At 41.8% G+C, this 27,344-nt stretch overlaps 1 protein-coding gene across 1 annotated transcript in view; it reads right to left on the bottom strand.

Annotated features, from left to right (window-relative positions):
• Positions 1-2,020: 2,020 nt before the first annotated feature.
• Positions 2,021-27,344, bottom strand: part of LOC111645745 (cadherin-18) — an 80,653-nt gene continuing 55,329 nt past the window's right edge. The window contains exons 8-12 of the mRNA XM_023395040.2: positions 25,201-25,337; positions 22,121-22,242; positions 20,067-20,184; positions 8,711-8,962; positions 2,021-2,864 (exon numbers count right to left, since the gene is read on the bottom strand). Of these exons, the coding sequence (XP_023250808.1) occupies positions 2,359-2,864; positions 8,711-8,962; positions 20,067-20,184; positions 22,121-22,242; positions 25,201-25,337 (1,135 nt within the window). The 3' untranslated portion in view covers positions 2,021-2,358. The remainder of the gene's footprint in view (positions 2,865-8,710; positions 8,963-20,066; positions 20,185-22,120; positions 22,243-25,200; positions 25,338-27,344) is intronic.

Here is a 27,344-nt window from a genome sequence, read left to right as displayed (position 1 = left end):
AGGAACTTTGATGCAAAAAAATGAGACGCTCACCATTTGTGGCAGCTATTGAACTTTCCAGACATGACCCCGTTTTTACAAAGTGCTTGATGGCACAAGATGAAAGCAAATCGTACCTTTTGGGAGGGAGAGCCGGCGACTTTAACTCCCAGCTCACCAAATGAAACCACTTTGAAGTTTAGTTTTCTTGTCTGTTCGACATATTAAGTGATAAATGTGAGGCGATTCCCTTGTTCGCTAATGGATGTAATTTTTCTTCCATTTAGTATCATATAAAGTATCATAAAGATGTCAGTGGTGCCACTTTGAATGGAACACATCAGACATGATTCCTTACACAGAAGGAAAAGGCTGCTATTATACCGAGAAGAAATTAAAAGTGACAATTAATCTTCTTTCCTTACCAGATACTAAAGAATTAAGAATCTCTTAAACTAAACATCACTGAAATAAATGACATAACCAGCACTAACTAACTTAGAATGAGCAAGCTCCTTTTTGCACCAACCTACAGTTACTGTTTGTGGATCCTCTACACCAGTGGTCCCCAACCTGTGGGCTGGGGCCCACCAGGGGGCCGCAACCGTGTTGCAAGTGGGCCGACAAATCATCAGCAAAACATGCAATTTTGTTGAATTTTGATTATAAAGCCGGTCTTTTTTTTCTCTTACTAAGGCCTATCACTGTGATAAGCCTTTCATTTCATTCCTGAATGTTCGATCGTTACCATTGATATGAAAAGTGCTCTGAGAATGCATTATTTGTCCTCCATATTGCCGTGGGGTCTGATGTGGTCTGCCAACATTTGTGTGATTTTCAAGTCTGAAAAGGTTGGAAACCGCTGCTCGATTTCCCTCATACATGACTCTTTCTGTGTGTGTCCCATATCAACACAATACTGCACACAAATACTGTGTTACACTTTCCACTAATCCTTGTAGTAACTAGTATTCAATAAATCAGTGTACTTTACTTTTTCATACAAGATGTGCATTAAAGGACGTTAATCAAACTGGGGCTGATGAAAAGTGCGAAAAGTTTGTTTCTCTGTGTAGGGACACCTTTTTGTTCCTCAAGGTGTCCCTACAGCTCCTTGCAGCTTCTTCATCCAGCAGTGTGGCTCCATGACCCTTTTTCTTTGCCTGGTATTATAGGACAATAGTGAACCTTCGCAAAAAACACTTAAAACTGAGTAAAGTTTAGTACACCAGCCGCACTGATGCTCGTCATTTCTCCACAGTATGGACTACTGAACGTGGGACATAGCTCTGAAGTTCCTCTGCACCATCTAAAAGACTGCATCCCTGTATTTCCCTACACGGCTCCATTGCAAAAGGCGTCACGCAGAAGAAAATTAATGAACCAATGCAGAGAGACCAGCTCCTATAGAGGGGCTCTCAAACCCCTAATAAATTGGAAAATTGACCATGAGGAGACCCTGGGGAAAGTTTGGGATAGCAAGGTTGCATTTTTCTTTTCTTTTTTTTCTCTTTTTTTTGGGGTGGGGGGGGGTAGGGGGGGGTTTGTGGCTCTAGAATAACATTAGCAGTCAGCTGCCTTTGTGGGGAAGCAAAATGTTTTGCATTTTGACGGGTTCACAAGGTTTTGGCTTTGGGAAAAAGTCAATCACATTCATGGTTTGCTGAGCGTAATGTTATTTAAAATGCCAGTTGTGATAAGGCTATCCGCTTGAAGTTGCATTTGGTAAGTCGTTCTGTATTACCTCACCTCTCCTCAATTAACATCAAAGACATTTACACAAATTTCCATATATGGCTGATTTCGATGAGCGTTTCAAAGATAATGGCAACGTGGAATAAATGACACAAAATGTAATGTTGACTGGAGGTGTCATTATTGCGCATATGGCTGGCTCAGCGTCATCCTCTGCTTGGTGAATCATGAACACCTTTGGTAATGCCTCCCACCATGATAATCTGAGCTGCATGCAGTGCTGCAGATCCATTCTTGGAGGAAGAAGACAAGTGTACAATTTTATTTTTTCACATATCCACTCATATGGATTTCAGGACTTTATTGAGCAATAAAAAATATACACCAAGGAAAATTACCATTTTCCTTTTTCCCCATATTGTTGTTCTTCCATCTCAAAATCTGATTTAATACTTCCAGATGAACGACCCATGATCCAAAGCGACAAACTGGAACAAAAAAAAAGAAAGAAAAAAAAGAAAAGAAAAGGAGAAAAAAAAATAGAGCAGTGTTTTTAGTTCAACAATAGAAGTTGAAAACCACCAGATCAGTTCGAAAGCATCTCTGTTTGTTTATATTGTTCACTGAAAATTTTGAAAAACAGGTTTCAAACAGATTTGGTTTGAACAGGAGTGAAATGACAGACTAGGTTGTCACATCTGACTCTGCCTCTCCGTACAGTTCTGCCAGTTTCTGGAACTCGGGCCCCCAGTCATCCAGGTAGTTATAATCCTGCTCCGAATGCGTGCCGGGAGAGTCTAGAGGACTGATTGATCCTGTGGGTGAGCCCTGACCCTCGTAGGCGTAGGTCTGGAGGGAGTCGTAGGGTGGCACGCTGGTGTCCAAGTCGGCATCTACCAATCTTTGCTTGATAAACTCGTGCACGTCCACCTCGTCCAGCTCCACCGACGGGCTCCGGTGGCCGCGGGGCGGGATGCAGTGCTGCCTCGCCTCCGGGCGAACGTCCCGCCGGAACTTGAGCTCCTCGGCGGCAGCCGGGTTACGCAGGGCGATGATGTCGAAGGCCTCGGTATCCTCCTCGCCGCCGCCCTCATCGTCGTAGGTGACCACATTCTCTCTAATGTCCTCTTCAGAGATGATGAGGGGCTCCTTCTTGCTCCGCCTCAGTGTGATGAAGAGAACAACGATGGCTGCAAGACAGAAAAAGAAGATCAGTGGTTATATTTCTGAGGATGATGCCACAAAAAAGAAAATGAAAACCATATACAACAATAATATACATATAAAGTTATTTTCTGCAAAATAATATTTAGAAGCTCTAGACAAAAGTAAATTGCTTTTTTCAACAATTAAATTAACAAACCGCTTAGCAGAACATCACATAATGGAACAGCTGAATGTGGTAACAATGCTCAGCCGTTTCTTTTATGCTAATACCAATCTCTGTGTGTGCCTGTGTTGTTGTTCGTTAATTCATAGCTCATGACAGACGAACATGCCGTGGTTCGTAAACAGCAAACCAAATCAACACCAACCAATTTCATGTGCATATTTATCTGATTTTCCATCAGGACACTAAAACTGGCCAAGCGTCGAGGAGTTGTAAATCAATAATCGCATTAGCCGACATTAGCGTCGAGGCTGTGATGATTCTTTGAATGCAAGCTGTTGGGAGCACGACAATGCACACATTATGATCATCTGCGGGGCCAATTCAAACCTCACATCCAGCCAAAATGCAATACATCAAGCAAGGAAGCATATGGAGGTACGTCTCGTGTAATCATCTACTTTTTAGGTGAGACTTGTAATGGAGAAGCGCATCAGTGAAAATACGGCATGATGTTGCAAAATGTCCGTGTTGATAACCAGCTTACAGTCTTTCCTGACTTTTAATGAAGTCATGAAGCCAAGTTATATTTGATGACACGCTACAGCTTGTGATCTTGTTCCTACAAGTAATGAGAGTTGTGCCTCTTTGGGTTAATGATGACCTTTGCGAGATGTTAACACTAACATCCATTTAATAAAATAGCATCAGCGAGGGGAAGAGCATTTTTGCAGCAGTCCAATATCTGAAAGGAGTTCATAATGCTATCAGCAGAGATGAGCGAGACAGATCAGCGTTCCTGCAGAGGCGTCGCTTTGCTTCTTAATGAAATCCACTGAATGTAAGCAGCAGGAAAAACATAAAGAATCAAGGGGGCGGGGGGGTGGTATAAAAGTTTCTCAGCATCTTGGCATCATACATCAAACTGTTATATTCTATCTTTATCTAAACAACTACACATTACTGTGTTAGGCCGGCCTCTCGGGAAGAGGCACCTTATAGCACATTCAAGGTGAGAGCTTGATAGAGAGACAGGAAGGTGCTGCTGGATTAAGAGGAAGTGGAGGTTTCCGCTTTCATAAAGCCAAGGATGCAATGACACATTTGGCTGATCTACTGTAGCTGCTCAAGCAATCCATTTTGGCGTACATGGTGCGGTGCGGTAAACAGACTTCACAGCAGTTTCAATGACAGTCGACCTAGACTCAAACACCGGAGCCTTTACTCCCTCACTTCACTTCATGTATTTAACGCCGGCCTCACACCAAACCGCTTCACATTCTCTCGCCTCCCTCCACGCTCACTATTAGCTCAGTTCGCTGTTTCCTGTTTGGTGCTGAAGAAAGCGTCATTGAACGCCACTATCTGCATGAGCCAGGACTAAAAACGTAGGATAATATTAAACATGTTTGATTGTATCAGAACGTCAAGACAATAAAAAAAAGAAAAAAAGACTGACTTAAGACAATCAACTTACACCAAATGATTGTGAATGGGAGTGCGCCGCAACTCTGGGACAGACTGATAACCCAGCCTTGGGTATAAGGCAAATATTAATATTATTAGCCAGCAGTTGTGCCTTGAGCCAAAAATAATAAATTATCGGTAAAACATTGTCTGGATTGATGCTCAGCTATTTCTCTGTGTCTTTTTGTTTGATGTCAGAATGTTTCACTTGGCAATATAACAGATAGCCACCACTTAGTCCAGTAACTCAGCAACCTGTCAGCCCATGAGGCATTACACAAGCCCAGATTGAGTTGTAATTTAACAGTGTAAAAGTCTAAATGTAAAATGCAACACAGAAAATTTTTCCATTCCGGCTTGGATAAAAAAAAAAAAAAAAGAAAGAAAAGAAAGTTTGACTTTTGTAAAAGTAATTACGCACAGATTCATCTATCTACATATATTTCATTGTTCAGTGTTCACTGTGTTTTTTTAAATGAAATGTCCCTTAACCTGCATGTGATTAATCTATTCAAAAAAACAAAAAAACAAAAAACAAATTCACTTCCCTCCACCTGGTGCACTGGTGCTGCCCGAGTGGGGTTAGAGAGGGTGAAAAATGCAATTTGTCTGGGACAGTGCTTATCGCTCTACTTGTTTAAAGCAACCAATTACACAACGCAAGGATGTGAGCGTGTGTGTGTGTGAGGTGAGCTGGGTCAATCACTGAGGAAATAAAGCATTTCTGCTTTTTTATGTTTACTTCTACATGCATATTTTGGAGTTTGGAACTTTTTGCTCCCACTATTCACAGTTTCACATCTCGCTGTGGTTTAGAGGTAAACAGCCTGAATATAATAAAAACAAAAAGAAATGTTACCCAGAAACTGACTTCATGCACCTTTTCATTTCCTACACCACTCTGCACTCTCCACATCCCGTGATCTACCTGTATTTGTAGTATATTCCTATTCACTATACACAGCACATTGTAATACGCTCTCCGCATTAATGCTCCGTCAGTGGTTCATTCAGGTCATTTCATATGCCAACCCAAGGCCAGCTGAGGTTTAACTGTTGCTCAATACACCACTTACAGCACCAGGGAGCATTACTCTAGTCTACGGATATCTATTTGCTGCGCAGGGGCGACGGCAGGAGTCTCATTTATGCTGCATTTATATCCTGGTTATTGAAGATTGGACGACTCGCGGAGCGTCTTGCATTCTAACACAATGTGTCTAATCGAAATAAGAGCTGCTTGTAACTTCTCAAAGCTTAGACCTCAGCTGCAAGTATACTGTGAGTAAAAACACTAAAAAAGTCAATTGTCTTGTGCTTTTGAAACACAAATACAGCACAGCACTTCTTCACCTTTATCGATATCACCACCAATACCATGTCATGCATCACCTAGAGTCAGACCTAAAATGGCTATAGTCCCAGAAAAATATTCTGACTAACGTTGGCACTTTGCATATTCGTCCTTTAACTTGTTGCTAAGGACTATTACTAAAAATAAGATCCTCAAATGAACGGAAATGTTATATTTTACCAAAGACATGCTACTACAATTGCAGTGAATGTAAGTATTTGCTTTGTGTTGATACAACAAAGTCATCGCAGTTGATCCTACATTAAGCAGAGACTGTAGAAATACACTTATTAGGCTTGTGTTTTCAATCCAATTACCACTGTGATTCTTTACCATTCTCTTTGAAACTAAACGAGTAAAATCCCAACAATGATCTGCTTATGAATATTCTGTTTTTTTTTGTTTTTTTTTAGGTTGATGTGTAGAAGGCCAACCTTATCAACTGAGACAGTTCAGAGATAGTTTGTATCCCTTTCTGGTTGTCTGCAGGCTTAATTAGGATGGCTTATTAGAGGGCACAGAGATAAAACACGGACATTAATTGGGCAGACGGAAAACAATCAGACACAAACAAATCAAGCTGACAAGCAAATACCAGCAAGAATTCAAAGTGGAAGCCACGTCTATGTAAAGGATATGAACACTAATGTGCTGGCTTTACCACTGTAGTCTGTATTTCTAAATCCACATTAGTAAAACCTCCTGTTCATCTGAAACATGTTGAGTTTTTTTTTAAACCTCAAACAAGTTCATTGTGGTTTATGTATCTATAATCAAAATTTTTGGGGGCATGTTGAGCGACTAGTGAAGATAAATATTGGTGCTAAAATTATACTTTTTCCCCAATACCTCTGAATGGGGAATAATTGTGTTCGGTATATTTAGTTACATGAAAAAAAAAAGACTAAAGGAAATGTTCGTCATTTATATGAGGAAATATTTGATCAAACAATAAAGTAATGAAGCCTAAACCTCTTATCTTTATCTATGACCCGATTCACCCCTCACACATTAACATGTGATCTTCATCTGAAAAAAACCCCAACATTAAGCCAAGGTGTTCATGCATGCAGAATGCATTGTGATCATCATATGACTGAATATCAGCCAGGTGTAAATGCAATCGCTACAGTGAGTTCACATTGTTGTTCTCCCCACTCATGTAAGCAAACCCCGTCAAAACTACATGTTCCAGCAGCAGCTTGAAGTCTGCCGGCCCCACCTAAATAATTTGCAGATTCAGATCCGACCACAATGAGAGCAGAATCAAGGTAATGAAAACTCTTATTAATACCAGGTATAAATGCAAGGCTCCGTGGATTGGATGGCACGTTAATACCAGGTGTAAATAAGCAGTGAGGCTCAATGTCATGGAGAGAGGGAGACATGACATGCAACAGAAGCCCCCCAGGGGGATTTAAACCTGGGGATATTGCAGTATGCGTCTTAGTCCACTACACCACCAGGACATATGTGGTGGAGATCAGTTCCAGCCTCCCCCCGTTTATCCCTCCCTCCCTCTCTCTCTCTCTCTCTCTCTCTCTCTCTCTCTCTGTCCTAACTAGACTTTGTCTTGTGCTGACGATTAGTGATTCAGCGTGTGTCTCTCACTCAAGCGTTCGCTCCAAACAGTGGTGATGGCCTTTTGTTCGCCTCAGCCAGAGACTTTGGCATAGAGGAGGCAGACAGCCAGTATGAATATGCATAACCTTCACGCACTAATGTCCACAGACAATCGCTGAAGAGAGGAGGGGAGAGCGGCGACGGTGAGGCCGTGTTATTAGACGGTTTTGTCTAATCATGTTCTACTGCAGTTCGGTTTGCAGGGTGTGCGACGCCTCGCGCAACCCCCGAGAGGAGACAGGAAATTTAATGATTTGATCTTTGATATAGAATTTGTGTCACATCTTCCTCTTCTAACATCATGTTCAGATTTGTGTTTTTTTTTTTGTTTTTTGTTTTTTTTGTTTTTTAAATCTGAACAGTACAACTGACTGTCCTCATCCTACATTCAAAGTGACAATATAATATTTGCAGGTGTGTACATAAATAATCATTTGCTGTCACTTCAAGGACCGGTTGCCATAGTAACAAGGCACGCACATCATTGACTGAGGAAATGTTTTCTGGGCGCTGCGGCGGCTCTGGTAACATGGACGTAAGCTCCTGTTTATTCTCACTGTGTTTTTTTGTATTCATGCTGCAGAACACATCCGTCACACATGAAATCAACAGAAGTGGCTGTCACCACATTCCTCCACGCTTGTCCTCTGCTCCTCTAGTCACAACATGCAATGTCAAGCACATGCCAAGCGGCGGGGGGTGGGGGTGGGGGTGATTCAGTTGCATAGTAAGAGAAGAATTTCAATTTATCAATAAACGTGATTTAGGTCTTAATCTGATTTTCTGATTGGAGCTGCCTGTTTGAACATGAGTCCTCACTCCTCTCAGACTCAAGTTCCCTCTCTCCAGCCACTGTAAGGTTATTCTCAGTATTCTCTCAGTTGTATGCGACTTCTTTCTGAATCACACTGACCAATCCGCCTCTTCTTTGTCCTCACCATTTTTCTACTCACCTCTCCTCCAGCCTCCTCTCTCTTTGTCCTTCTCCTCTTCTGTCCTTCATATCCGTTTCTTTCTCTTCCACCGCCACCCTCTCTAACTCTTTCCACCCTCATTCTAAATTCTACCTGAGTCCTCACATGTCTATTCATCCCTCTCCTCTCCCTCTGCCCTTGTCAAACCCTTTTCAAACCCTTCCTCTCTTCCCTGCCCCCTCTATGGTCCATCTCCTCCGTCCAAGCCCTCAGGATATTTGCCCCCTGGGCAGCTACCCCCCCCCACCCACCCCTGCTGCAGTCCCCACAGCGGCTGTCCCAACTCACCCAGCAAGATGACTATACACAGCAGGATGGCGATCAAAGCCCCCGTGCTGAGACCCGCAGAGGAGAGGAACGCCTCGCCTTGGCACATCCGGATCCTGCCGTGGCGCTGGCACGGGCACACCCGCAGGGTCAAGGTGCTGGTACCGCTCAGCGATGGCTCCCCGCCGTCCCACACCACAATAGGCAGCTCGTACAGCTCCTGGGTCAGGTGGTTGAAACGCCGCCGCCTTGCAATGATGCTGGCCGTGCTGTCTATAATGAAAGAAAAAAAAAAATAGTTGGGGGAAATTAGACCCCTCGGCTAAAAAGACAAATTGATGGTTTTCTCTCAATTGCATTGCTCGTTCAGTAAAGCCTACAATTACGTATTTATACAGACACACATTTAGATTAAGGGTATGAATTGTCAGATAAACAGGGGAAAAAAATCAATTGCCTGCCATTGTGAATCGTTTCTTTTTTGTTTTGCCTTGAAAGTATCTTAAGCCGGTAGATTTCTCACTGTGTTGGCTGCTTCCCCGTGTGCCAAGGCTAATTAATTTCAAAGGTGTTCGTTTACTATTTTAATGTGCTGCAAAAGAGCAGTTCACCTTGGCCTCTGCTGAAACACCTCTGTTAATGGAACATGCCATTAGATAAACAAGAAAGAAAAAAAAAAAGAGGCTGACTTTACTGAGAAGAAAAGGCAAATAAGAGAGAGCTCTAAAGGAAAGTGTTAGTGCAGGATTCAGCGAAGAAGAGGACGCAAATCAACACGCAGCTCTAACACGTGTATGTGCTTGTAAAAAAAAGTTGAGAATAAGATTATTGTGATGTCAGCACTCGCTCCCAGGTGAGCTTTAACCTGTAACCTGAGACTGATGAGCTCCAACTGGCCTGCACTCTTAGCTGTGTGCAACCACGTCAGTCCATATCCATATTCTTGATAAGACAGCCTACACTCTACAACATGAATATACTAGTCACAATAGAAAGATTATGTGTCTTAGAAGCCATATATTACTTCACATTGGAGAACACGTTGTCAGAAAAAGGAGATTTGTTTGAGCCAAAGGCCACTGCAAAAACAACAGTAAGATTCATTGAAGCGCTTCCAAATTGTCTGCACCATCGGTATCATGTGCCCCCGAGCTTATCAATTCCTTTTATCGATGCCGGCGTGTTTTTCAGTGCTGGGCAAGTTGCATAGGGCTCCGCAAATTACACAAGGGCCCCAACCACCCCCTCATGTCAAAGCAGGTGTCAGTGTTTAAAACTCTGATGAGAGGATGAAGCGGAAATATCCGTCTGGTCATGAAAAGAGGAAAAATAAATAAATAAAAAACACGATCAGAGTGAAATGCAGCAACAGCAGTAAAGAAGGTACTGAATTAAGTTTGATGCCAGCAAATAAGAGTAAGGTTAAGCTGACATGCGTCTCTTTCTCTCGTCTGTCTGTCTGTCTATCTCTAACACAGCTGGGCAGTGTGTCTCTTGGTCTCTACAGGTTTTACAGGGCATTGTTCTTTTACTTTGTCCGTGACAAAAGTGACATACAAAAGTGAAATACAATTTTATTTATTACGTTTGATAAACACCAAAGGTGTTCATAAACTGCAGCTCGGAAAAGATAACTGCGTCGTGTGTGTGGTACACACGTTCATACTGCATGTCCTTGCAACACATGAAACATGTGCTTTCCTGCAGCAACCTCTGTGGAGACCCTGTCCAGACAAAATATGGGCTTGATGTTACTCTTCATGACTATCAATGAGGATCTCGTCTCTCAGTCAAGGTTTAGTCACAACTCTGGACTAATGCAAGATGGACTGACATTGACTGAATTGATGAAATATTGAATTTAAAATGTTGATTAGCTGGACTGGGCAATAATGATGCACATCTCTCAGTAAATATCCATCATGTATTCAGCAGAGCCACAATATGTTATATTGGAAAATGTATGAAAGAAAATCTGCATGGGGGGGGGGCGACGAGTTGGACTAATTACCAGGCGGCAGATCCAAAGCTCAGTGTTATACTTCGTTCATTTTAAACATTTTATACCTTCTATAATTTCTATCTTCATTTGTATCGTGATTCTGTAGAAAATGCTCTATCCAATAAATATTATGTGTTTACACCTCAATCAGTTCTGTATGAGTGTAGTTATTCTCAACCCAACAGATGGAGCAAGCTGTTTTAAAGGAGGGAGGATTGTAGTGGGAGCACATGAGGTGTTTGGTCACAGAAAATTGATCAGGAATCGTTAAGGAATCGGACCAATAGGCAGACTCAATAATGGCGGTGGTATCGATAAAATCCTTCCCAGTTGCACACTAATTCCTATCAAAACAAAGTTACTGTGTTACACTGACTGTCATCATAAACTACAGTGTGTAACATATTCTAAGCTCAGGTGAAGAGAATGTAAGCTGATATTTATTGTTAACACTTCCTTTACTGATATTTATTGATACTGGACATTAGCAAAAGCAAAAAATGGGAATTGTATATTTTGATATTTTATGTTGTTGCTGTTGTTGTCTCTTCATAGAGTATACATCACAATCAATGCATTTTCAATATAATATTTTACTCAACTTTCATAGTTGCAGTGTATTGTGGTTTTATGATAATGAAAAATAAGAGTTTTAATTACACTGTACACGTAAAAGCCCAACTAGGGACATAAGTTGAAAAATTAGCACGACAACATCAGTTTCATGCTTTGGATTGGAGCTATGTTAAATTGCGTTGTTGCTATAAATAAACTACAACTAAAAATAATGTTGAATGACCATGTTTTTATAATCTGATTAGAGGAACTACTTTACACGGTAGCCTTAAGCGAAGTGGTCAGCACGCTGAAGCCTATAAGTAGAAAAGTGGTTTAATATGGCTGGAATTGTGCATGTTAACTTGATATTCACATGTTTGCTTTGGGAGAAATACCCCTTCATAACCAGCTTTACGGCATCATTTGTTGTGGTTAAAAGAGTAGCATGCAGTAGCTGCTGAGGCTAGCTTGTTAGCCAAACTTACACGGGGATGCTAAGTGTTAACTGTATCCTTCCATCCGCAGTGCAGCTGAAGCTCATTTCAGATGCATTTCATTTTTTAAACACTTCCTTTTGAAGGGCATGTCTGCTAAGAAGCTTAAACAACACGCAGGCTAGCACATGACCACTTCACACGATGCGCTGGTCTGAAGGTTTACCAGTAAGAAACTAACACGCCATGCTTCCTGGTGACCAGCAGGCTCTGTGGGGTGAGTGTGTGTGGGAGGTTTGTCTCGGCAGGAGATCATCAGTTTATCTGTTATCTGTTCAAATAGCAATAGTTTTATGGAAAATTTAAAGCAAAAATATCTCTTGTAATAGTTGTATTTTAAGATAAGGAATCACATGTTTGAACCACACCACCTGCTACAGCACATGATCACTCATCCCTGTTCATTCAAACTATATGGCCGGGTGATTCAGGTACCCGGATGACTAATTTGGGTCTCACTTGACTGACTAAGTAGAACCTTGCAGATGAAACATGTACATGATATTTTAAGTTCCCAAAAATGCTGATTCATGTACGGGGCAACCTTTTCCTTTTTCCGCCCAGCGAAAAAAACCCCACCTCCGCCGTGCTGTACTATCATGCTGCTGCTCTGAGACCTTGCCTCCCACTCCAATCTCTGCTCCATCTATGAATAATTATAATGATCGACAGTTGGAATGACAACACGTACTTCAAGCTTTATTAAGTCAGACTCGCAGTATCACCGTATCAGCAAGCAGATGGGTGGGGGGTTTCAGAGAGTGGAGAGTGTGAGATGCAAATAACAAGGAAGAGAGATGGGGAGTTGGAAGATGAGAGGAAAAGAGGGGGGAGGGGGAGCGGGTGTAAATGGAGGAGGTGTGTGTGTGTGTGTGTGTGTGTGTGAGCCAAAGGGAGAGCAGAGAGGACGAAGACTGAGGGGACTGAGAAAGAGAGAGAGAGAGAGAGTGAGACAAACAAGCCTGTGTGTATGTCGTGTTCACCGTCACATCCTTTACACTTTGAAGCACAGAATAACTATGCGGCACGGGGTCCTTGTACAGACCACAACGAGGAAGTGCACATCAATTATGCCATGCTAATTTCGCATTAAACCGTCTCTCGTCGCAGGTGGGTGGAGGAGAGCTCGTGCGCTTGTTGATTAACACCGCAGTGAGATGGGCCATCTGCAGCCACACGGCATCCACATGAGAGGAGAGACAGCACGCGTTAGCGCAGTCACAGTTTAACTGTGTTGTGACAGCTCGCACTATGCGATGCTACCTGCAGTGCGAGGCAGGTGACCACCGGGAAATGAGGGAAAATATGCTTTTAAGAGCATTTCATGCTTCAGAGAAAATGATCTTGCACATTTTGATCTGTGTCATTTTGCAAATCACTTGCAAGCAATTTTCTTTTTTTTTTTTTTTTCCTGGTATCTGGTTTTCTATCACATAAGATGCACACAGGCATTAATATACATGTGTGTGTGTGTGTGTGTGTGTGTGTGTGTGTGTGTGTGTGTGTGTGTGTGTGAGAGAGGTTTCTACACAACCCTGTGGAATGTCTCTAGCACTGGGTTTGTTAAGACAGAGTACGAACCAGTAACTGGCAAATGGCCTCATTTTTTCACTCTTCCAAAAGCATTAGCACGATAGGCAAGGCATTGCTTACATAATTCTCACATCACTTATGCATTCCTGTCTCTCCATCTCAAGATATAAAGTGAAGTAAGGTTTCACAGCATCATAAAAATAAAACTTTATTGGCAGAAGTGTATGACTTTAGGACTCAGTTATGATCTATAAGGTCACTTTCAACTCTCTCTTGTGATTTCAAGATTAAATGTTTATGAATATGTCTGAGGCAAAAACCTGAGCAAAAAACAGTTGGTGTTATTTTGCAATTAAGAGGTGCACAACTTTATTCAAATTTGAGATATTTTAAGTGTTTACCATATAGTGAATCTTTGTCATAGAGCTGACTCTCTGTAGAACATATGAAGTGTGATTGGGAAAAAAAAAACAAAAAAACAGCACACCAAAAATAAATCAACAATAGACACGACGCGACGCAAACACATCTCTACAGACTTCACACTTGCCTACACATGCACTTAGCTGGATTCCTTGTGAACTTTGGTGGGTGTGTGTAGGTGCCACTGATGGGATTCAGCACGAACTTTCTCTCCAGTTGCAACTTGGAGCACAACACACCGTGCTACAGTACGGTGGGACACAATACACACCGGGTCACGTTATGAATTTATTTGCACTTAATGTTAGAGATGGCTCATGGTTATATTTTCTTACCGTGTAAAGAAAAGGTTTATATTGTGTAAGTGTTGCAGGTATTTAGAGCCACACCTCTGTTATTTTTACTTCCAGAAGTATCAGTAGCAGTATGAAAGTTTATAGAATTTAATTCTTATCTTATTGTTCTCTAATTTATCTACAGGGCTCTATAGGGTCAGGGTCACCATCATCAGTGAGTAGAGAGTACACTATTTCAATGCTGGAAAAGCAGCGACACAAACTACGTGCACTTGCTACATGTAAATAAGTTAACTGAGTACGGTAGCATATGACAAGCACTCTCAACCCTATATCCTTTAATAAACACGATCAAGTGATATTGTCGCACATCACTTTTTGCTCCAAGAAACTATTTGAAAAAAAAAAAAAAACACACACTGGGAAACCATAAGGCTCCCAGAGAGTGGACAATACGGCATTGTTTACAATCTCACTGGCTAACCGTTCGCACTTCTTGTGCTGACTGCTATAGCCCAAGCTAAGCAGAGTAGCATCTTCTAGCCAACAGTTCACAACCAACATGCTGCCAAAGCTTTGTGGGTGAAATCTGCACTCATGAAAAGACTGTTTGGTCCACACGTGCCAAGATGTAGAGTGTAATTACTCTCTATTAGACTAATTACGCTGTAATTATTTGGTTGAAAGGGGCTTATTGACCCAAAACAAGTCACATATCGCACGAAGCAGAGCAGGACAAATACATACACTGTTATACATCTAGGTATTACTAGGTGTTGATTAATTGCTCAGAGTTGTTCAAATTCTAATATCATTTTTTTGTAGAAATAATAAGCGTTTCATGCAGAGTAACAATCAGCCCATCAAGAGACAAACGTAACAATCTCCTTTAAAAGAAGACCCTGAATTCAATAAGGATTAGTGTGACTCAGTAAGGCTTAGCTTAACAAAACATGGCCAGCAGTGACAACAGATAGGAGTCAATGATCAGGCTGCGTGTGGAAAACAATACGCTTTGCCCGCTGCATTGGTTTCAGCATATTCACAGTATGGTATGTTTGCTTCATAAGGTTGTGTTTTGCGTATTTGATTTAATTATGAGTTGGCCTGTATGCTTTTGCAGTAACAATCAATGGGGACTGGAGAGTACTATTATTATGTTCCTCTGTTATGCAGAAACAAATTGGTTCACAGCTCCGATGTGGCACCACTGGTTGCTGAGGTCTTACTGCAAACATGCAAGGATTCTGCAAAACAATGTTTGCTTTTTCTATTATAAAAAAAAAAAAACAATAAACAATGTTATTTCTTTTTCTTCAAGGTCCCATATTGTATAAAGAAGATATTTTCATGTCTTTTTTGAATATAAAGCAGGTCTAGGTTCTATATTAATACTGTGAAAATATCAAAACCTCAGACCACAGAGAAATGCACACAACCTGTATTCAGAAACTGAGCCTTAAAACCAGCCGTGTAACGTTGTGATGTCACGACAAAGCAGTCACCATCCCATCCTCAGTCATGTCCCAAGCCCTGCCCATCTGGACCCACCGTCCAACCTTGCAGGATTTTGTTTCTCTAAGTGTTTACCTGAAATCTACTATATATTTATTTTTGATCACTCAGAAAACAGTCAGCCAATCAGAAAAGAGGATCAGAGCCTCCTCTCTTCTGATTGGCTCACTGACCTGTCGTTGCTAGAGCTCCAGAGAGAATCCTGAGAGAGTTGATGTAAAACTACATTGAGATGGTTTTTGGTTCTTAAAACCACAAATATATCTTCTCGTGGATCAACACTTGACATAAAACACTGTAAAAGTGTAAAATACGGGAGCTTTAAATAACAAATATGAAGTAATAAGGGAAACATCTGAACTTTACTTGAGTAAAAGCTAATCAAACACTCCAATGTCAGGATTTTCAGCTGTTTTGACAAAACCAGCACGAGACATGCTGCTCTGCACTCTTCGCACAAATCATGCTGTTTCAGCAGATAATGGGTGTTTGGGAATGTAGCAGTATAACACCCATTGCAAGGGAAGTGTGAATGACATAAAAGCTAATTAAACGTCCCACATATCAATGACTTGACGGCGCTTCTTTCAACACAGCTGATTAACTGTAATATTGTAAGGTCTTCTGTATGCACACTGGAAGACGATGCCTTCAGAAATCAATTGATCTATTTAAGTATGTGGGTTATTTAGAGATCATAGCTTCCGTTTAATTGCCTTTTTAGAAGCAAATGTCATCACAATGTGACAGATAACGAGATCAAAGAGGCATTCAATTTTCACTCATTGTAAAGTAGGCATAGTCAAGTTGAATACTTTTAAAGGGCTTTTAACAGAACAGGTTTGTCACAAAGTGCTTACCCAGAGCAGCTGAGCAGAAGCATTCCCCTTGTTTTTCTGTTTTAATGGTGCCTAATACACTGTAGGAGTTTGACCTGCATTTACTGTAGAGCATCAGGCACTTTAACTACATCAACACATCGGCATGACGACAACGTGATTAAGGATGCACGGCAAAAGATTCCATAAGCAAGGAAGAGAGCTTGTTCTGAATTTACGGCTGAATCTGTGTTTTCTTCTTAGACACTCGACCACTGTGCTGATGGGGTATTGTTAAGCAGAGCTGGAGCTGTTACAGTACAGGTCTCCGTAGGAATTGAACCAATTGTAACAAGATAATAGCCTTCAACAAATCTGATGTAGTTGCAAGCAGACAGAAAAGCTTCCCGAAAAAGCCATAATGCTCGAGTTAACGAGTTGTTTTAAAAGTCCTGATTGTGAAATTACCTGGAATGAATGAAAAGGAGGAATCATTTGCAGAAATCATTTGTTATTTAACTAAAGATGTGGCCATTAAAAATATCAGTCTCTCCACTTTAATCCCTCTTTCTTTCTTTTGCACAAAAACTGAGCCACAAATAAAACCAAGTTTCATGAGGATCCGCTGTGAGCAAACTCTAACTGAGGAGGAAAGGAGGTCAGGAGAGAGTTAGTCGTGTGAGTGACTGAGAGGGATTTTCGTCAGTTGCACAACAACAGAGGGAGGTATTAGGCCCTGGCAGAGAGCAGCCACCAACTGTTGGTTTGCTACAACAGCGAGGAGCGAAGCTGCTTCGAGTGTGAAGAGCTTACTTTAATTATCAGACACAGGAGTCAACAGTATGGTGCATTGTGCCTCTCTCTCTTTCTCACCCCGATATTGTGAACACAGCAAATAACTTCTAATACACAGTGGCAGCAGCACGCCGTACGACTCCCGACACCTCTTTTTGAGAGCGAGCGCAAATGCGGGCTCCGAGTGACTGGAGATGACTGAGGCGGTATGAACTCGGGGTGCAGCGGCTTATCATTAAGAGGGGGTTTTGTGCAGATGCGCTGCGAAGAATTTAGAGGGAAATACTTTAAGTGACCCGAGGAACGAGGAATTATAATATAAACGAGTAAGCAGATAAATTACACAGCAGAACAAGTGGAGAAAAAGAGGAAATTTTGATGCTCAACACTGTAATATAATGATTTGTCATTTGAGCTTTTGGCCTATTCTTCATTGATGAGCTGAGTATAATAGGAGGTATGTGTGTGTGTGTGTGTGTGTCTGATAGCAGGTGGCTTAAAAGGTAGTTCTTAAAATGAGAACCACTTTCCTTATCTAAAACCTAGCTTAAGTGTGCCCTTGACTAAGGCATTTAACTGCTCCAGTGGAGCTACTCCGCGGTCAACAGAACAAGTTAGAGGCTCTGCTGGGCAGCTGCCTTTCTGTCATCTGGTCAACTAAGCGTCCAGGTTGTTGCTCTAAATCAGAACATGCTCTTTAACAGCTTTCCTAGAGAGACAGACTAGCTGCATGAGGAACCACAAGGTCCCATTATGTTAGAGTTTCTGTGCTATCCTCACAGGATATGTTTTTAGGGTGTAAGAAAATAGTTTTCCTTCTACTTATCCCACACTACGGCTTGCATAAAACTCCCTTTGTTCTTTTCATGACCAGCGATTAAAATATGAATACTTTTTTTCCTTTCCATGTCATGACACGTAATCGGCCAATCCCACGTGGGATTATATCACGGATATAGTTTGAGAAAAACAATAGCATGTAGGACGGTAGGCAACGGGCGCTAACACCCAAAATGAAACACCATTACTTAAACAGCACAAACCAAACGAAAAAAATCTATCAATCCTTCAAGAAAGAAGGGTTTCCTTCCTGAATGCTTTCGGGATATACTGCTGCTAAATCTTTGACAGAAACACTTTGCATAAGCGAGAAATATTGTCAGATTGCTGGTATTTTGAGTTTAATTTGCACTAAAAGCAGACCTGTCCCCACAGGTAAACCTACCTGCCAGTCACTTGCCTGTAAGGCCTGGCTTCAGGAGGATGCCCCTGGTCTCCCTGATACAAGCACAGCTTTCCAAACACATTGATCCGAGGAGCAGCCCTTACTCTTGTTCCTCATGTGAGACCAATTTGCCCTGGAAGGCCCCACCAGGAGCTATTACCCCCAAACAAAAACGCTGCAAGGATCACGGTGTCTGTAATTTCTTTGGTTGAAATATTCACCCTAGCAAAGGCTACTCTGCCTTTACTGGTATCTGTACCCACATTCTAATTTTACTGTTCACAACTGTGCAATACGCCTCAGATCATCTGCCAGACATCTTACTGAAGAGAAAGCACAGCGAGGAGCAACAGTAATAAAGGATGACTGCATCACTGTGGCCAGCTTGATGTTGGGTAACAAGTGATTTTTCAGTGTTAGCTTTTATTAGCTTTCCTTCAAGTCCGCGCTGTGAACGCAGCATATGGCAAATCAGCAAGAGATATTGTGAATGCAGCAGTCTAGCGGTGTACCTCGGTGTATTTCTCGGTAGTACCCCTGAGTAACGAAGTGACAAAGATAAGAAATATTTAACAAGTGTTTTTCACAACATATACATCATATTCACACCCGTAAAGAGATGCCAAAATACCAGTCCTCAATTAGACTGGATAAAACGGGAGTCACTGTGGCGCCAAGATCTGAATCTTTCATCACGGCGTTCTCAATTTTTTGATTAGGGCTCCCGCGACAGGATCAAATCAAAGAGAAATGCGTGGAAAAGTAAAGTAAGTATTCTGCCATCGCACACAATACACACATCACACTTCCATTTCACCTCCAACAGCTGACTTCAGAGCTGGTCTACTGGGTTAATATGTGTAAAACTGAAGCAAAATGCTGCTCAATAAATTATTTATACCAAATTTGCACTCTAAAAAAATTATAATTCATTGTCCTTCAGGAGATACGTGGAGCAGTGAGGCAGTTCATCCTTTCCTTGTTTGATTCATCTCCCCTCCCCTTAGGAGGTGGAGGTGCGGGACGTCTCTGACTGCCACTTAAATGAATGCTGTAAAACTTCCCTCTGAACCTCAATGTAGTTGAAGGAGGCCAGGGGAAGGCTTGTAGTGGGAAGCAACCAGACCAAGGGCCAAACAGACTTATCTCTTATTATCACATCGATTTTTTATCTCTTGTGCTCCCCCCTTCCTCTCTATTTTCCTTCCTTCCTCTCTCTCTCTCTCTGGCCCAGGGATTCATCTGGAGTGCTGTGAACTCCCCTCCTCTCCTCAGTGGGCAACTGTGAGATCTCCTGGCTGAGAGCTTTTAAAAGCCCTGTGATTGCGGACCAACTCGGCGCTAGGTATCCACCTGAGACTGAGATGGTTGCCACGGTAACACCCGCCGTCTTCCGCCCTGTTACGACAACGAATAACGCACGCAGGAAGAGGGTTTGGGGAGGGGAGGGGGGCAAAGAGGGTGATTTGTCTGACAACATTAGCGCAAACATGCCAAACCTTCGTGTTTCATGATCCTTGTGGCATTTGACTCTTAAGGTGTCTGTCGCACCCAGTTGGCTGAGTGCATATTTTTTTTATTGCGCCTGCAAGGTGTGAGGAAATCGGTACGGCTTATTGGATCTTGGAATTGTGAGCAATGAGGACGGAGCCCTGCCCCGGAGGCAGAGTGCAAAACTCATAAGAAATGCAAACAAACATATTGATCACTTTAATTACCTTCATTGTCCTTCAGGGTGAAGTTGGGATTAACTGGTAGCTGGCTCGGCAAAGCAAAGGAAAACCGCTGTCCATTGGCAAAGTCATCCTTATCCACTGCTGTGACAGTCTGGATCACCTATTGTTCAGAAGACAGAGGGTAAATTACTTTCCAGAGGCAACACTTGCAACATTTAATTAGCTGCTGCACTATTTAGAATCACTTTTCACTCTAACTGCATGCAGGACAAAAGGCTTGATTTAGTGTCTGATTCGTGTCTCATGATTTGTTTGATCATAATCGGACAGAGTCGCGGGTTCCTCTGACCGACAGCCACGTTTTCTCCTCTACCTGTGTACGCCGCCGGAACGGGAGTTGCTGGTAGCGACACTCGGATTTCAGAGCGTTTGGCTTGCACCATGAAGTGTAGAGGGTGGTGGGGTGGTGGGGTGGGCTCAAATCTTACAATGACAGGGGCGTCCTCAGGGCAACCTCACTGCCACTTATGTCAGCTTGTTACCCTTAATTGGTAAAAGGCACAGTAAGAGCAGGGACAGAGTCGGCGTTGAGAGAAAAACAATCTGATAGCCGCTGTCACCACGGGGACTTCTTATCTACCGTGTGAGATCTGAGGTGTTGCTGTGCTCCTCGTGTACCTGCAAGAGCCTTTGTCTTTGACTGTTCAGTGTTAACGGTGGGCTTTGTTTGTGCTCGAGTTCACTTGGTTGACAGGCTGGCACTGGTTGAAGCCTCTGTGCTCTTTTTTTTTTTCCTTCTGGATTTAATGGCTCCAAAATTCAGCTGTAATAATGTTAGTTTCCATCAATGTTCATGCTGCTGCATGAAAATACCTACCTGAGGGGAAAACATCACTTCTTCGTTGGTTTAATGAGTGGGTGCAAAGTTGTTCTCCATAATATAACATTTGGTTTACAACATAATGAGTCTGATGTGTCTCTGAACTTGTCTAAGCAACGTTTTGCGCTTGAGTTTCTCTGTGATCTTGTCCACACACTGTAGAGGTCTGGCTATTGGTGGTGTTAAAATACTACATCGTAGCTGACAGCGTGAAGGAACTGACACTCTTCAAATCACTGTGCAGTTCAGTGTTGTGGCTCCTGAGCTGACAAGATGCCTCCTCTTGCTGTTATCACATCCACACTCTTCACATCCAAAACATCAGCTCATTTCATTATTTACTGGCAGACACGTTTCAGCACCGATGTCAGTCACACATCTTGATATTTATGGTCATTTTACTGGCGTACTGTTGCCGTGGTTACAGTTTAATATACTTTGAGCATATATTCATAATTGTACTTTAACTCTTAATTGGAACTAGGTGTCCTGTTACAATTTTAATGTACACCTGGTAACTGATTATGTAATTTCCCATCTGTGTGGTGTAAGAATTGGGATGCAAACAGATCCTAAAACATTAATGAGCAGCTACTATCTCGTTCAACACTTTACAACTCGTCCCACTTAATCCCCTAAGCTAAGAATCCTGAGGCTACTACGGAACCATAACTCAAATCTAATGTAAACTTTAATTCAAACTTTTTCTCCCACTAGCTCGAAACTATTAAAAATGTATTTAGTTGGTGTCTTCTCAGTCCCCCCCTCCCCCCCAATCATCCTTCGTTGAACCAGCCTTTCAGCCATTTCCATGCTGCTGATTGCTCTATATCTCAAAAACCTTCTTAATTTGAATGAATCAAAGACTACTGAGAGCAAATTGGAATGAGCTTCGATTTAGAGTTGTCATGGTTTGCTGCTGAGATACTCATTTTCAATGAGGGATGATTAAGCAGCTCTCTCCAGTGCCTCTACGGTCTCTCACTGCTCGGCTCTCAGTGAGAAACCCGAACCGCTGAGGAAAACAATAGTTCGGTGGAGAAATGCTCGTATTCAAGGAAACGGCTGAGGTTAACACACACCTCTCAACACCTCCCTTCTGCGGTGTGTGTTTTGGAGGGTGTAAAAAGATTTGAATGTGTGTGTGTGTGTGAGAGAGAGAAAGAGAAAAACAGAAGCAGAGGCAGATTTTTCTAGGTGAATCCTAGACGCTCACCTGTCCCGGCCTTGAGCTCTCACACACAATGACCTCCCCGTCCGTGGCTATTTCTGGCGGATTGTCGTTCACGTCCAGGACCTGGACGGTAACAGGAACGTGACTGAGAAGGCTGGGGTTGTCTGTAGCAGAGGGAGAGAGAGACAGAGAGAGAGAGAAAGAGAGAGAGAGAGAGATAGAGAGAGAACATGTGACAAAGAAGATGAAAGTCAAATGTAAGCCTTAATAATAAAGTAGAGCATCAACACTGTAATTTCAAACTGGGACACACTGTGCTCTTCTTGGTGGGCTTTTCTTTTTATGGCTTTAGTCTTAGGCTGTGCCACTACAAAGGCACTGAGGGATGCAATGTTGCAGAATGCAATTTTTCTGTATTAAAGCACATCTGATCATCTTTGTGCAGCATTGTGTCTGTCCCACTCGGTGTGCGGTAGTGATGCATTTACCCACTGTCCTGCATGAGCAACTCATGAAGCGTGTAAAACATTTGCCTTTTTTTGGTCTGTCTTTTCTGGTAAAACAAAACCAGAAAAAAACACGATTTAATACTTATGCTTTTCTCTATGGAATTAAGATTTCATATTGATTGCCTTTTGCTTTTAGTACTTATGAGGCCTGTCTGAGGGCTGATGTACAGATGATTTTTTTCTCCCTGGTTTCTCAAGTATTTTTGAAGAGCCCTTATGCAGGGCAGTTACCCATCACCCTGTGGGGTACCTCAGACCCCAACAGAAGTAGACTAGCTTTACTGGGTAGCTTCCAGGTGAATGTGCTGCAGAACAAAGCTGAAAAATAGCATGCTCACTCAGCAAGACCTTCCCTGAACAGCAAAAAGTCATGCAGGTGCAGCACTCTTTCTATTAAATTAATGTTCCACGCTTTTTATTTACTTCATCTTGTGCACAGAATAAAAATTTCGATGCATGGTATTTTTTTTCAGCACCTAAAGACGGGTTTGACATTGCAGCGACCGTGTTATAAGACAGTGCTCTACGCTCTTAGATGTAAAGTACAAAAGGTGAGCCAAAAGCTAAAACTAAAATTCAATAACATATTCATTCTCTAATCACTCACTAGGGTTTGTCTCGCAGCTCCTGGTGGCCATTAGACAGCGGAGGAAAGTCTCTGCAGGATGCTGCTTTGCAGTGTACTATGGCGAGTGCTTTGTGTCTGCGACACAGTGTGTCCTTGCTCATTCAAAGTGGTAAAAACGTATCATTCTGCCTTTTGATAGTGACTCTGCATGTAACTGTATCCTTGAATACTAAGGAGAGGTGAGGAGATAAAGAAGCATTAGCATGCAGCACCTCTGTCGGCTGGCAAGAGATTTGCCTAATTGTGATTACAAATTACCCAAGTTACCTGATAGCAATTCTTGAAGTTAGCGGGGCCTGCATTGATTTAATTAATTTTCAATGTAGGAAAGGACATTGAAACAATTGGGACTAATTTGATTTTGTAGTTAATTATAAGGAAAATACACTCTAACCTATTTGAATACATTCTAATCAATATGCAAATTGACTCCTTTATCCCTGTTTTCTCCTGACTTTAATTGTTAATTTCTCTGTTAATTCACCTGATGTAGGACTGTGCTTAAACACAGCTTGTAACTGTGATATCACTGTTAATTGTGCTATGAAAGCATCTTGTTGCTTTGAAAACTGGACACGTATCGAAATATATATGACCAATGAGTGTCGAAAATTGACTGTGTTAATTATTAAAAATCATGAAGACAAAATACAAGTTTTAATTTGTTGAAAGCTTTGTTGTCCTATATGAAGGGGGATTTTTTTTCACAGCATAGCTTGAATAAATTAGTAATTTTACTCCGCTGTGGCCCTAGAGGTCAAGCCAGTCGTCCACTAATCTGAAGGTCGCCGGTTTGATTCCCAGCTCCTCCATTCCACATTGTCCAAGTGTCCTTGGAAACGATACTGAACCCCAAATAGCTCCCTGATGTATCAGTGGTGTGTGAGTATGTGTGTGTGATAGAGAAGCGCAATATCTGTAGGAAAAAGTTCTGTATGAATGTGTGTGTGAATGGGTGAATGTGGCTTCCATTATTAAAGTGCAACGGGACAATGACCTGGATATGGAAAGAACTGCAGGTGACCACCATTGGTTGTAGTTTTGGGGCTTTGGTAATGCTGCTGCAGTGGATGTGGGTTATTTACATGTACAGTATTGCAGTGAAGTGACTTTGATCGAGACATCCAAGTGAATATCTGCCTAAAAAAAAAAAAAAATGCGCTGCACATTTTATTCTGTAGGTAAAAGGAGAGGGCGCAGTGCAGATTCATATAGTCGTTCCTTTTTTATGGAACCTTTCTTTTGTTGATATTGATTTGGACTCCAGTTTTACACTCCATGAATTTGAACCTGGGCTGCTCCCTCTCACTATATGATCCCCTCAGGGTGTCTTGTTATCTTGTAGGAAAAGAAAAAAAAAACTTCTGGCTAGAAGTCTGGTTGTTTTTGTTTAGCAATGCTTCTTTCAAGAAACTGCATTACAGCATTTCACGTGTCAAACCTGGGAGAAATATTCCATATTTATATGTCAGTAGGTGATGAGGATGGTACAGTATGTACTGTAAGTGTAGTGTATGTAAAAGCCATTTTATGTCTATATGAATACAGTCTATGAATGTAGGTAATTCTGGGCTAAAGTGCCTCTAAACCTGCTGAAAAGGCTGATGAAAAAATGTCATGTTAGCACAGCGAAAGAACTTGAACAGACTTTCTTCAACTGAAATTCAAAGCAGCATCTGCTTGTACATTTCTTTTTGAGAGTCTCAGGAAGTGTGCCAGGTCAAGAAACCTCAGCAAAACATGGCCGAGCGCCATGGGTTCGAGTCCGACCCGCGGCCCTTTGCTGCATGTCATCCCCTCTCTCTCTCTCTCTCCCTGAATTTCCTGTCTATCTCTCACTGTACTGTCCGTATAAAGGCAAAAATGCTCAAAAACTGCCCCCCAAAAAACCATAACATGGCCGAGCAGACAGACACAGCGGGTGCTTTATAATAACTCACCCACGTCTAAACATTAGGTTTATGGAAAGTCACCTGGGTACCTACCAACCTCCGAGGCCATCACCGTTATGTTGTGCCAAGGTATGTCTTCTCTGTCCAGAGGCTGCGTCGTCCGTACAACTCCAGTGCTCTCGTCAATTCTGAAGTACCTCTCTCCATCTTCTTTGCTGTCCATGAAATACCTATTAGGAAAAGATATTATGCACTCAGTATCCACTCCACGTGTATTTACCCAAAAACAAAGTGATGGATAAATAAAAGATCAGGTACAAGAAGAATTCACTAAGGTCACAGTGGATAATCTGTAGGGTACAGTTACCTAGTGGCGCCTAGTAAGACTCATTTGTACTTTCAGGTTAAAACATGGGATGGAAAATCAAAGATTAGGTTATATATAGGTTATGTATTAACACTGTTCTGACTTAACTTGGAATGCTGTTGAAACAATGATTATATGTGACTTTACCACCACGTGTAGACCACGTTTAACAAATGGTAAATGCACTTATATAGCGCTTTTCTAGTCTTACTGACCACTCAAAGCACCACATTCACCCATTCACTCAAACATTCACACATCACACCCCCACTCGAACACTGAAAGAACAGCCATCAGGGGCAATTTGAGGGTTCAGTGTCTTGCCCAAGGACACTTCAACAAGTGGCCTGGAGGAGCTGGGATCGAACCACCGACTTAATTAATGGACGACCCGCTCTACCTCCTGAGCCACAGCCGCCTACATGTCTTACAAATCACAGAAAACCTGTAAACAGACACACACACACACACTGAATGGGGACAGACTTAAAGGGCCACTCCGCTAATTTAGCATTCTTCCGCCACTAAATTAGAGTGCTCACAACAGAGACAGAAAAGGATGAATAAACTGCAAAAGAGTCTGAGATATCCTGACTTTCAGTCCCTATGGGTCAAATACAAATTTCTGTTAGCAGTTAGCAACTATATAAACATAACCTATGATATCAGCAAAGTTATTGTTTCAGTGTTTTAGAAAACTCATTTTAGAGCCACAGAAGAAGTAATGCAAGTGAGAGTATTACTGCTCATTAAAAAATAAACTGACCTTTATATGAAAATGGTAGAGCCAAGCAGTTCTTAGGTAAATGCCTAAAAACACTATGCGGGCACTTAATGTCTTTTTTTGGCCCAGGCTTTACTTCACTAACTCTACTGAGGCGTTAATAAACACAGATTTATTTACTTTGGTTCATGTCTATTCGGTGACAAACCAGAAAACAAAAACTTCCATTAATGATCAAAGACTCAGCGAACCAAAACCGTGCAGTGCAATGAATGAAGAACAGCAGCTGTACAAGCCAAAGGGGATGTTATGTTTCTTGCACCACCTCCATGAATAGAATAATTCCAACTGCTTTTAAATGGACTTTAAGTCTTGACAGAACGCTATGAAAATACATATTTCTAAGTCAAGAGAAATTATCCTCAATATCTAATAATGACAAAAGGCAATGTTCTGCTGGCAATGTTTACACTGTTGTAATGGCTTTCTAGCAACGCCGTTATCAAACCAGAAACAAAGCAGTCTGCGGAATGCAAAGCACAAACGGGCTCGGTTGCTCCTCTCATGAGTTCAAGCACGGAATGAGCATTGACTGTGTATTCCCTAATTTATCTCTTAATGACCTATTTACACCTTTAATCCAGCATTCATTCTCCTGAGCAATATGGCCTCTCGACAATTTTCAATTGACATGAGAGATGGAAACGGTATGGGCATATTAATGCCAGGATTGCATTTATTTGATATAATGAACTAATTTTTTAAGCGTGAATTGCTTACAAGTGTGTGCAGCAGCCTCAGTAGAAATGTTGTCATGATTTATTAAATGCTCGGGTTCTTAAGAGCGTGAAGGCTTTTGGGCTGTAAAAAGGAGAGTTTAGGTGCTAAGCATTCACTTTGTCTCAAAGAAAAGCATGTGATTTTATGGCTCTGCTGAGCAGCACTTCAATACGGTTAATTACTGCTACCGGTGATAAATCATGTGCATTTGTTGTTTGCTGCTTTATTTTCATATTCCGGCAGATAACCAGCGAAAGCATAAGACGTTACACCATGTAATGATTATTTCCCAGAACACCTTGATAAAAGAAAATCTTTTCTTTTCTTCAAACAACAAGACCAACTGCTGATGTGAGTAATAACTCC

This window comes from Seriola lalandi, unplaced genomic scaffold (assembly GCF_002814215.2).
Source record: "Seriola lalandi dorsalis isolate HSWRI2012SDOR001 ecotype SW California unplaced genomic scaffold, Sedor1 jcf7180002054956, whole genome shotgun sequence".
NCBI lineage: Eukaryota > Metazoa > Chordata > Actinopteri > Carangiformes > Carangidae > Seriola > Seriola lalandi.
This window is presented reverse-complemented; position numbering and strand designations above follow the sequence as displayed.